The sequence below is a fragment of the Phascolarctos cinereus genome, unplaced genomic scaffold, assembly GCF_003287225.1.
Source record: "Phascolarctos cinereus isolate Bilbo 61053 unplaced genomic scaffold, phaCin_HiC Scaffold_8;HRSCAF=390, whole genome shotgun sequence".
NCBI classification, from domain to species: domain Eukaryota; kingdom Metazoa; phylum Chordata; class Mammalia; order Diprotodontia; family Phascolarctidae; genus Phascolarctos; species Phascolarctos cinereus.
Window position 1 is genome coordinate 65,782,953 of NW_027556291.1, and position 12,304 is coordinate 65,795,256.

Here is a 12,304-nt window from a genome sequence, read left to right on the forward strand (position 1 = left end):
GAAGATTCTGGGAATAATTAGTATAGGAACACACTGCAGATCTTCACTGGAATATTTAAGGCACTGCTTTCTATGGCTAAAAATGGTGTCATATCCCATTGAGCTGTTTTAGAAAGTCGTTTTCCCAAGGGAAAGAAGGTAGGTGCACACATGTAGGTAAAGTTGTGGAAACCAGTCAGTGTTGGCATAGATATATCAAGTAATTGTCCTAGGCCTTGTCACCTGGATTCCTTTGTCTTTCCTCCTTTGATCTGTCTGGCCTCTGGACTTGGCGTGTGAACTCCAAGGGTCAGATCTCATGTCTGAGCTTAGAGCAGGGGTGATTTAACTGGAGGTACATGGACTGTCTGGGGATGGATTTCCAGGGCTTCATGAACTTGAACAGGAAGGAAAAGACATCTTCTATTCAATAACTTCTACCTGAAAGTTAGTATTTCCTTCAATAATGAGTTAAGAATTTATTTCAGAACCTTCTTCTGAGAAAGGCTCTCTCTAGAGATTTCAGTAGCCTGACCAAGGGACCAAAGAGAAAGTTAAGAGTCTGTGGCTCAGAGGAAACCAGACAGAAAGACCAAGCGCTCACTCGCTCTGGCTCCCAGGCCCCCTGGCCCTCCAAGACTCCCATCCCCAAGGCAGTTGCCATCATCCCCAAACCTCCCCCCAACCCCTGGCCCTAGTCAGCTTCTCTGGGCCCAGGCTGCCTGTCATGATCCAGGTGCCATTGCTTGCCGAAGTTTGTCCTTCCTTCTTCTGCCTCTTTTTGAGTCGTTTCCAAGGGCAGGGCAAGAAACACAAAAGAAACACAATCCAAGCTGTTGCATTTTCTTCCCAGGCAACACTGGAGAAAGAGTTGGTGGGAGTCAGCTGAAGTTGACGCTGTTGACTAAAGGAGCTTTGAGGACCATCTATGGAGTTCAATTGTCTCTGCTCTCTCTGTGGCCTGTTATCCTAAAATTGGTCATTATGTGCCATGAAAAAAACACCATGCCAAAAGCCAGGCTTTTGAACTTCGAATCCCTATATTTAAAAGGCAGCCTGGTTATTAGAGCCCATTATGGCATGCAGGGATGTAAAAATGTTTGGCAATTGTAGCTTAGTTATTTGGGTGATTTTCCACCTTGTGCTCAGCACCGGCTCAGTGACCTTTGCTCTTTCTTTGCCAGATGGCTTTCGAAAGGTGGTTGCAGTGGAAAGTGGGATGATTGTCCCAGAGAAGAATACAATGATTGAGTTCCAGCATATGTTTTTCCAACAAGGGGAGGCAAACCTTCTGGAAAACATCAAGCGTAAGGTACGTCACCTGGTGCCAGCCTTGGCTTGAGAGGGACCTCCTGGACATTTTCACGGTGGCCGTATGGCTTAGTGATCCATGGGGCCCAGGGTGCTGCTGCCACTTGGAGATCTCCATCAGCCAGGAGACTCCTTCATCAATTCCAGGCCTCTCCTGGCAGCCCCCTCCTATTTCTGATCACTGGCCCTCAGGCCCCTAACACTCCCAGGAAGTGGCCAGAGGAGACACTGAGTTTTGATTGTTTACCCAATGAGTCCCATGTGTGGTTTAGCAGCAGCTGCTGGGTTGAGTCTGTGCCCTGTCTCTCCAGACCCAGAACTTCCTGTCAAGCCAGGGCAGGCTACAGAATTGCCAGCCTGACTTTTCCGCTTTTGTAGACAGGGTGCGGGTTTGAGACATCTATTGATGTTGTCAATAGTGCACATGGATGCCAGGGTCCCCAACTGGCCTGGAATATGTATCCCAACAAGGCCAGGCCACTTTGGAACATTGCCTCAGTTAGGTTAGCTCATGGCCTACTCTGGAAAAGCCAACCCAAATGGCATTTGTGGTTATGAGGAGGTTTGGGGATGCTGTGCTCTGTTATGTCAGTTGGAAGGAAGGTGGAGGAAGACAGGGTGAACTATTAACCAGGGTTCAGGCAAAACGTTGGTCTACATGGCCTGTATAGCCAGCGTCTGTTCCCTCTGAGACCTCTTGTGGTTCTCAGCAATGGGACCATAATGGGTGGACAGCTTTGGGCCCAGATGTGCGCTTCTCCTCAAAGGAATTGCAGGGTTCCCCAACGTAACAATCATTTTGCGGGTCAGCACATTGCAAGAGGAAGTCAGTGGGGATTCTATCCTGTACTTCTCCTATTACCTCACCCATCAGAACATCTTCATTTGGCACTGATCATACATGGCCTTGTCCTGCCCCCCTGCTACATGGCAGAGAACTGGAGTGGAGAGATAGAGACAAAGTTTGGATAAGGTATTCTTCCTTTGAAAGGATGCACGCAGATGTTTTTCCATGACTCAAATGATGCTAGTTGACCCTTGTGTAGCATGTTTTAGTCCCAATAGCACAGTATCATATAGTAGAGTGAGCACTGGCTTTGGTGTTCAAGGCTCTGGGTTCAAATCCTGCCTTTGTTCCTTTCTAACTCCTATATGAAATGAGGGCATTAGATTATGTCATCTCCAGGGTTCCTTCCAGCTATGGAAGGACCCTCTGATCCTGCTTGATTCCCACAATGCCTCTGTGGACAGGAAATAGTATCAAGATGCATTCTTACCCCCATTTGACCCATGAGGTGACAGGCTCTCACAGATGAAATCACTTGCTTATTAAGCGAGTTAGTGGCCAAGTCTGCATCCACACCCAGTCTTCTGAAGACCTAGGTTCAAGTCCTGCCTCTGAGAGAGACTGGCTTTGGGAGCCTGGGCCAGGCACTTCCCTTCTCACAGTCTTCAGGCAGCTGCATCTTGTAGAGGAGGTATTGACTTCCCAGGAATCCCCTCCGTCCTGGAGAAGTGCCCTTCCCCAGGGCACTTGGTGGGCTGGGACTGGCCCTGGTGATGTGGCAACGCTGGCCCGAAGGCCCCACAGTCCATGCCTGTATGTACCCCAGCCTTCCTGTTGCTCCTCAACTTGTTGACACCGCCATCTTACTCCCTCACCAAGTTGTCGACTCTGCAAATGTGGGGCCCGTCCAGCCTGTAGGATGGCCCTGGGATACGGGGGCCCAGGGAATGAGACAAGGAAACGCAACTTTTTGCTATGGCTGCAGTTGCTTAACTGCTGCAGCCCACGTTTGTTTTTGTTAATGACTCAGTGTAATGCATAAATGAGGGTACACAAAGAGGCGGTAAGTGCACCATGTTGTTTTATACAGTTCACTTTTTACCTGGGTTATTACTGCTGTCGGTAAGGAATAGGGCCATGGGGGTCTGAGGGAAGGAATCCAGTTTAAGGCCCTTTGAAATCAGCGGGGCTAATGCAGATGGCGGCTCTGCCTGCCGTGCAGGCCGCCTCCCGCCGTCAGCCTTGTTGTTCTCATAAAGGCAAAGGGGCTGTGACCCACCTGGTGCCACTGTGGCCAGGGCACTGCCCCCTTGGTACCTGCAGGATAATTTTGCTTTTATGACCTGCTTTGTGAACACTGAAGTGCTTAGTAAACGTGAACTGCAGTTTGAATTAGTATTCAGCCTCCAGGAGATGTTCACAAGGCAGAGGGAAAACAGAGACGCCTGGCTGGGGGGGAGCTTCATGGTGTGGGCTGAGTGGGCACTGAAGTCAGAAGGCTTGGGCTCTGGGTACACATGTGTCAGTCACTTAACTGTTTGAAGTTGGGGAAGTCACTTTGTTGGGGGTCTCAGTTTCCTTGTCTGTAAAATGAGAGGCCAGGACTAGATCCACACTGTGTTAAGCACTAGAGAAACATTTCCTAAGGAGCTGACATTCTTCAGGGGAGACAGCATGCACATCTATCTCTAAGTCTACATGGAATAAACATAAAAGAGAAGAAATTAAAACTAAGTACAGGGCAGGAGGGTGGAAGGCAGGCGGGCACTGGCTTTGTGTAGAAGAAGGTAGGAGGAGCAAGTTGTGGTATATGAATGTAATGGAATACTATTGTTCTATAAGAAATGATGAACAGGCTGACTTCAGAAAAACCTGCAAAGACTTGTATGGTCTGATGCTGAGTGAAGTGAGCAGAAGCAAGAGAATGTTGTACACAATAGCAGCCATGTTGTGAGATGACTAATGTTGATAGACTTAACCCTTCCCAGCAATACAAGGGTCTGAGACATCTCCAAAGGCCTCATGATGGAAAATGCTATCCACATCCAAAGAAAGAACTATGGAGTTTGAATGCAGATCAAAGCATACTGTTTCCTATTTTTTTTCTCTTCTGTTGAGTTTTGTTTCCTCTTTTGGGTGGTTCCTCCTATTGGTTCTAATTTTTATTTACAACGTTACTAATCTGAAAATATGTTTAATAAGAATATGTATTTATATGTGTGTGTGTGTGTGTGTGTGTATTTCCTATGTCAGATTGTGCACCATCTTGGAGAGGAAGGGGGAGAAAAATTTTAAACTCAAAAGCATATGGCTTAATTAAAAAAAATACTTTATACCAGAAAAAAAAGAAGGTAGGAGCTAATCTCTGACACAGCTTTAAAGTCTCTTGGCTTAAAATCAAACCATCATCAACGTACAATATATTGTGCTCCCATTGCTCAGCTGAATCTCAGGTTTCTGATAATAGAAAAGAGGATAGAAGCCCAAGGAATGGACCCTGGGTGAGGGGAATGTGAGTGACAGAGTGTGGGTTAGTGAGGGTGTGTCTCTGACTGAATATCTCCCTCTGATCACAGGCCAAAGGGGCAGAATCTCTGAATTTCACAGTTGGAAGCTACTTTGTACAGCTGATAACACAAAAAGACTTCTCTTTGGAAACAACATGCCCAACCAAGTGTTCTTTTACTTTTGTCCTTCAAAGAGAGGGAGCCCATTCCATTCTGGACAGCTCTAGTAGGAAGTTTTCCGTTACCCCAAGCCTCAGTTTCCCCCTTTGGACCTCACACCTATTGCTTCTAGTTCTGTCTTCTGGGGCCAAGTAAAACAAGTTTCATCCCTTTTCCACTTAGCCTTTCAAATTCTTGAAGACAACTATCATAGGAGCAGATATATGCATGCGTGCATATGTATGGGCACATGCACATATATACATAAACATGTATGTATAATATATATGCATATACACCCATGTATATGTTGTGTGTGTGTGTGTGTGTGTGTGTGTGTGTGTGTGTGTGTGTGTATTACAGAAGACCTCAAATTCCTTCCCCCCACTCCAAGTCTTACATAGTTTAGGTCAAACATCCTTAGGTCTTTCAGTTCTCAGGGCATGAGCACAAGGGCCTTTACCATCTTGCTTTCTACTCTCCATATAAACAGTGGCCTCTGGTTTGCTCAGGGTAGAACCCCTTCCTGGAGGCTGCCACATGGACACTTCTGACCCACAGGGAGTTTGCAGTCCACTACAACCCTGAGATCTTTTTCACTTGGACTTCTGGCAATTTAGCCAGGCCTCCCCCACTTTCTAGTATTTGTGAGGTAGATTTGTTTGGAACCCAAGTATAAAACTACACTTAGCTGTTTTGAATTCATCTTAGTGCCTTCACTGCAGTGTGCCAGCCAGCCAAGACCTTTTGGGCTATTGTCCAGTGTGTTGGCACACCCTCCCAGTTTGGTGTTGCCAGCACGTTTGACAAGCATGCCATCTAGCCTTTTATCTAAATCATTCATGAAAGGTTAAACAGCCAGGGCTGAGCGCAAGTTCCCTGGGGCCTGCTACTGGAGACCTCCTTCCAATTGGACATGTAACCATTCCCATTCATGGTGCTTCTTTTGGTTTGCTATTCCCCAGACCAATTGCCAGTTCTGATGCTATCTAATTATCTTTTCATCTGGCTCACATCACACCACTCTTGCACAAGAAGATCTTGAGCTATTGTAGCAAATAATGTGCTAAGGCTGTCCCTGTGGTGCTTTCTCACTTAGTAGTGACCTTGTTAGAAGAGAAGTCAGACCCTCCCCACATTGGCCTGGGCTGGATGAAGCCAGGCTGGCTCGTGGTGATCACTGCCTCCTTCTCAGGTGTTTACTAACCATCCCTTTAATAAGACCTGGCGGGATTTTGCCGGGAATCTATGTTAAGCTCACTGGCCCGTAGTTTCTAATCTTCATTTTCTTCCATTTTGTGACACTTGGGTCATCAGGAATGCCCTTCTCCAGTCATGTTCTCCATAATCTGTCAAAGGTCACTGATGGGGCTTAGCAATCATGCCTGCCAATTCTTTTGGTTCTGAGGATGTAGTTCATCTTCGTCAGGTGACTTGAACTCATCGGGGTGGCTAGGTGCTCTCATAGTCTCCATGCTTGATCTTCACCATCAACTCCTCTTTAGTCACTTTTGTTCTGTCCTTTGCAGTCCACAGACCAATTTCCTTGGCAGAGAAAATGTAAGCAAAATCAGAATTATGCAGCGTTGTCTTCCCTCGTTAATGAGTTAACACCCCATCAGTCCAAAGGAAGGATTCTACTCTTTCTTTCATCCTTGTCCTTTGCCCAGTAGAGTTCCAAAGAAAATCCCTTTTGCTGTCCTTAGCATTCCCTGCTTGTTTCCACTCATTCTGAGCCTTAGCCCTCCTGACACTGTTATAGGCCCATACAGTGCTTTTGTGATCCTCTGTTACCTGCTCTTGGTTCCAGTTTTCTGTGTTGCTTAGTGAGTTTCTTATGAATCTACTTTGATCTCTTTGGACAGTTCCCCTTTTTCCTTCTCTTTGGAATGGTTTCCCCTTGTGTCTTCAGAATTTTTTCTTGAGCATCTCCCATCCTTCCTGGGCTGACTTCTCTTGAAGCCTTTTACTAGGTGTGATCCTACCTGGCCTTCCTCTAAGCCTTTGAAATCTGTTCTCCCCAGACTTTAGGTACATGTCAAACTGTTTTTGGATCTTCCATTGTACATTACAAACTCCAAAAGATAACAGTCGTGTCTTCCCAAGGTCCCCTTCGTTTCTACCTTGGCAACCACTTTCTCCCTGTTGTTGAGAATTGCATCCAAAATGGATTTCCCTCTTTTTGTTCCTCTACCTTTTGAAGGGTGAAATTATTGTTAAAGCAAGGCGAGAAGCATTAGCTTCCCTGCTTTGGGCAGAAAGAGCTCCAACAGTTGTCTGGGTAGTTGAAGCCACCTTTCTTCCTCACCTCTGCCCACATCACTACTCTGTCCTCCCTCTGTGCCAGGCTTGTAATCTGTTTCCCAAATCTCTCATCCATGTCCTCTTGCTGTCCAAGTAGTCTCTAGTATATGTCAATAACCAAAGAAAAAAATCACCTCTCTTTCTTTCGTCACTCTGGTTTTTTGTCATGCTTTCCCCGTTCTGGTACTTGGACTTTCTTATGTGAGTAAAGCATCTTTACCCTTTAATTGAACCTGTTTCTTTTGAATAAAGTGGGGTGCCCATCCTGTGCCACATTTCAGCCATGCGAGTCTCATCCTACCATGTCTCAGTGTTACCTCTGAGCTCAAATTTGCCTTCTTGCCTCTTAGAATCTCTCGTTCATCTTTATTGTTAGTCATTCTTTGTGCCTTTGTGGGTAGATATGAATAGGCCATGGCTGGCCAATTACTGGCTCCGTACTTGCACTTTAGCCCCTGTGAACTTCTGAGTGTCCGCCCTGTTATTCATCTTACATCGTAGCTACATTCTAGGATGTAGAACTTGCTGAATATATATAGTCAGTTTATACCTTCCTCTTCAATTTTATGTGTAAATAGTGATAAGGACAACAACAACAATAATAATAGTGAGAAGCAGCGTCAGAGCCAGAAAGACCTGTGTTGAAGGCCTACCTCTGACAAACCAGCTGTGTGGCCCTGGGCCAATCGTGGAACCTCTCAGTGCCCCAGGCCACCCTCACTAAGATGGTCAGCTGTGGGCTGCATGCCCATCTACATTGGTGGAGGTTCAGTCTCTCGCTGGTAGTAGTGGTAACTCCCATTTCAATAGCATTTAGCTTATGGGACACAAGAGGCCTGTGAAGATTAGTGGGATGTGTATTATTAGCAGGATTTTTGAGAGATGAGGAGACTAGAGCTTAGAGAGAGGAGGCTCCCTGTGTGAGTGGCCGAGTCAGCGCTGGAACCTCAGCGGGGCGTCGTGCTCCCTGCCCCACTGCTTGACCTCTTGGTTCTCCTCTGGATCACAGGCATGCTCACGCTAACATACTTAGTTTCCTCATAGCATGACGTTGGGCCCAACAGCATTATGAAAGCAGTTAGTCTGGGCACCACTGCAGATTTGGAATTGGAGAGGAGGAGGGGGCAAGACCCTTGGGGGCAGTGTGCGGAGCCCAAGGGCCATCCTCATGTGCAAACTCTTTTGGTTTTAGGTGTCATCTGGGAGAACAGAGGATATCAAAGGCTCTGATGACTTGCAGAAAGCTCTCGCTGAGGTGCAGGAGATCAAGGAGCAGCAGATTGGCATGGACAACAAGCTGGCGAGCCTGAAGAGGTGGGTATGGATCCAGGTGGCAGGGGCCCCGCCCTTGTGGTGGAAACTCCCAAGCTCCTTGCTCATCAGAGTGCAAGGGTGGAGCTTGGGGGCTGCCTCTTCCATTCCTTTCTTTCCCCTTTTCCTTTTTCCCATCTCACATCACATGCCAGAATCTGACAGCATCAGGAGCCTGGCCTTCCAGGCCCAGCCCTGCCTCAGAATAGCTTTGTGACCATGGGTGAGTCACCTGACTTCTCTGAGCCTCAGCTTCTCCATCTGTGAAATGGGTATAACAATACTCCGAGTTACTGAGAGTGAAACTCTTGGCAAACATGAGGGAGCTCTAGGGATGGGAGTTTTTACTGGTCCCAACTCATTTCCCACTACGTTTCTGCCTTTCCAGAAAGGAAGGAAGAAATGAGGAGACATGTAGAAACACCCTATTGTCAGTAGAGGACTCTGTGGTTGGTTCTCATTTCTGACTCTGCTATGGAGTCACTGGGCCAGGTTGGGCAAGCGCCTTGTCTTCTCCGCACTGTGATTTTTCTGTTCAGGAAAGTGAGGGAGTCAGAGTAGCTGGTCTCTGAAGCCCCTCCCAGATTCTGTGCGAAGCAGACTAGGTGACTGGTATCTGAGCTGACCATTGCAACTACAAGGAATCATCCAGCATTTACCAGTTGGTTGGAAAGAGTGCTGCTCTTGGGCTGCTCTTGGAGTCAGTAGATACTTGGGTTCAAATCTCCACCTCTAACACTTAATGTTTGTGTGACTGTAGGAAGTCTCAACATCTCTCTGAGCCTCAGTTTCCCTTATCTGTAAAAAAGGCCAACTCCACTCCTTCGCTTCACTCATTTCTCAGGCCCTTGCACACTGGCTTCAGACCCCACGGCTCAGCTGAAGAGAATCTTGCCAAGTCACCAGTGACCATCTTTAGCCTTCTTAGTCTCCGTGTTGAGTGCCCCCTCTTCTTCTGGGTATTCTCTCCTCTCTGAATCCATGTGATACCCCTTGGTCTTACTGTTTCTTTTAGCTGTCTGGTTCTGCCTTCTCAGGCTCTTACTGGATCCTCATTGCATTTCTGTCCACACTCTCTTGGTAATCTGTTTAGCTCCGCTGGGTTGAATTATTATCCCCAGCAGATGGTTTCCAGATCTATACAGGGTGTCCCCAAACTTTGCCACATAGTTCTGATTTTTAACAGTTGTAATCCTGGCCTCCTCGCTCCCTCTGTGGCCCCCTGTCCTGCCTTCTGTTACAGGCCAGTTGTGACCTCAGAAACTGGCTCTTCTTTCTACCTCGCCTATTTCTGTCAGGCGTGCCACCATCCTCCTAGGTGCCCAGGCTCACAGCTCCAAAGGCATTTTCAATTCTTGACTCTTGTTCCTCCAACCCCCTCCCTGCTCTAGCTCTATCCACTTGGTTGCCAGGTCTCATGAATTCTGCCTGTACACTATCTCTCATCTCTATCACTTTCTCCACTGGTTTAGGTGCTCAGCACCTCTTAGCTAAATTATCACAGTAGCCTCCTGATTGGCTTCCTCGCTTGCAAATCTTATAACTTCTTTCTTGACGGCATCTTTTGTATCCTCCCTCCTGTAGCCACTACCTTAGTCAATGCTCACATTACCTCTTACTTGAATTATTGAAATAGCCTTTTTAAAATGATACATTTTTTTAATCAACAAAAATCCACCTTGTCTCCCTTGGTCCTCACCCTGAGTTCATCCATCACGTGTCTGTCAGGAGGGGAATATTGTGTTTCTTCATGAGCCCTCTGGAATCGTGGGTTATTATATTGATCAGAGTTTGTAAGTCATTTAAAGTTGCTTGTCTTTCCATTGTATAAATTGTATAAATTGTTCTCTGGGTTCTGCTCAGTTCCCTCTGTCTCAGTTTATCCAAGTCTTCCCAGGCTTTCCTGAAACCCTTTCTTTCGTCATTTCATCTCGTAGAGTACCCTAGTATTCCATCATATTCATATGCCAGAATCTGTTCAGCTGTTCCCCAAGGGATGGACATACCCTGCCCGCCCCCCTCCAGTTTTCAGTTCTTTGCCACTGCTAGAAGAGCTGCTAGGAATATTTGTGTACATCTGGATCCTCTTCCTCTTCCTTTAATCTCTTTGGGATTCAGACCTAACACTGATATCGCTGGGTCCAAGGCCATGCACGATTAGTTACTGTTTGGGCCTAGTTCCAAATTACTTTCCTGAATGACTGGACCAGTTCACATTCCACTCACAGGCTCTTAATAGATCTACTTTTCACTGCCCCCTCCAGCGTTTGGCCTTTTCCTTGCTGATTTGCTGGGTGTGAGATGGTACCTCAGAGTTGTTTTAATTTACAATTTAATTTGTGTAGATAGCTTGTGTTTCTTCCCTTGAGAACGGTCTCTTCACATACTTTGGCCATTTATCAATTGAGGAACAGTCCTTATTCTTATAAATTTAAATCAGTTCCCTTAGAAATTGGATCTTTATCAGAGAAACTTGCCACAAAGATTTTTTTCCCCCCATAATAGCCTTTTAATTGTTTTCCCTGACTCTGGGCTCCTCTCTTCCCCATCAGTTGATATTCCTAAGCTGTTGATCTGCCTGCGTCACCTTCTAGTTCGATGAGCTCCAATAATTCCCTACAGCCCCTAGGATGAAATTCAGATTCCTCTCTTTGGCACGTAAAGCCCTACCTTTCACAGTCTGGCACAAGCCTGTCTTTCATTTTCTTCTCTTAAAGAATGTCAGCTGTATAGAGCAAACTTAGAAGACAAGCAATAAAATTGCCCCTTTCAAAATCCCATTTACAAATCTGATTGAATTGTTCTTCTTGAATCAGTATCGTTTTTCCTCCCAGTGTTTCCCTGGAAATGGACTCAATTGCTTAAGTACTGTGGCCATCAGATTGCTTTCATGATAGTCTCAGGCTCATTTACCAAACTGATTTTCTGTCATTCCCTTTCTGGGCAATCTCTGTTCTGGCCAAACCAATCTGTTCTCTCTTTCCTGGACATAACACTCCATCTCTCGCCTCTGATTCCTTACTTCCAACTCTGAGAGTCTTTGACCACCTTCAGGCCTCAGCTTAGACGCTGCCTTCCAGAAGCCATCTTTCCCAGGCCCTTCCAGCTGCTCCCCACCGAAGCACCTCTGTGTTGACTTGATATTTTGTGTTTACTCCTGTGTTTTCATGTTATTTTTCCCCATAGATTGTAAGCTTCTTGAAGGCAGGACCTGCTGGTTTTTGTGTCTGGGTGGCCTGCACCTGGCATAGTGCTCAGCGCTTGAGGGACACTTTCTAAATGCTTGTTAACTTGAACTGAATTGAAAAGCAGCTGTCTGCTATCCCAGGCTCACAGGCTTATTGGTAAAAGCCATTGAGACTTCAGCCCTAAGAGTGCCCAGTCTGTGATAGTTCTTCTCCCTAATGCCTGCTATCCAGAGAGAGGCTGGTGTCAGGCCTGGGGAGCTTTGCTTGGGTTCTCAGCTATATCCTAGGTGTTCATGAATCATCCCCTCTCTTCTCCGACCGCAGGCATAGCTGGCCTTCAGCACAGAGTAGAAAGGGTGGGTACTCAGCAACATTCTGTGATTTCAGAAGCCCAGCTGAGAGAGGAGGGCAACTGCTCTCCCCTCCTCCCATGGGACTGTGGCTTTAGTGGGGGCACACTGTGCTTTGGGGAGTTTGAGGGAAGCGTGTACTCTCTAGGCCTATCCTCCCATCATTTGTAAGACTCAAAAGTGTTTGCAAAGCCATACCCGGGTACTCATTTTATTTTGACGGAGAGACTCTTTGCCCACCCCCAATAAAAGCTTCACAGGTTGTTCTGTAGCTCACAGAGAGTCCTGCTGTCAGCCTTGACTTTGTCCCCTTGCCTTCTAGAGGGGGCTTTCTTGCCCCTCTGTTTGTCTGCCTCCCTGCTGATTGGGCCAGTGATTATGGGCAGAGGAGCAATGGGTGTCTCTGCA

At 46.7% G+C, this 12,304-nt stretch overlaps 1 protein-coding gene across 2 annotated transcripts in view; it reads left to right on the forward strand.

Annotated features, from left to right (window-relative positions):
- LOC110194733 (heat shock factor protein 3-like) overlaps positions 1-12,304 on the forward strand; it is a 56,650-nt gene that overhangs the window by 24,321 nt on the left and 20,025 nt on the right. For both annotated transcript variants that reach the window (XM_020967248.2, XM_078148033.1), the window contains exons 3-4: positions 1,164-1,291; positions 8,240-8,361. In XM_020967248.2, coding sequence (XP_020822907.1) covers positions 1,164-1,291; positions 8,240-8,361 — 250 coding nt within the window. The remainder of the gene's footprint in view (positions 1-1,163; positions 1,292-8,239; positions 8,362-12,304) is intronic.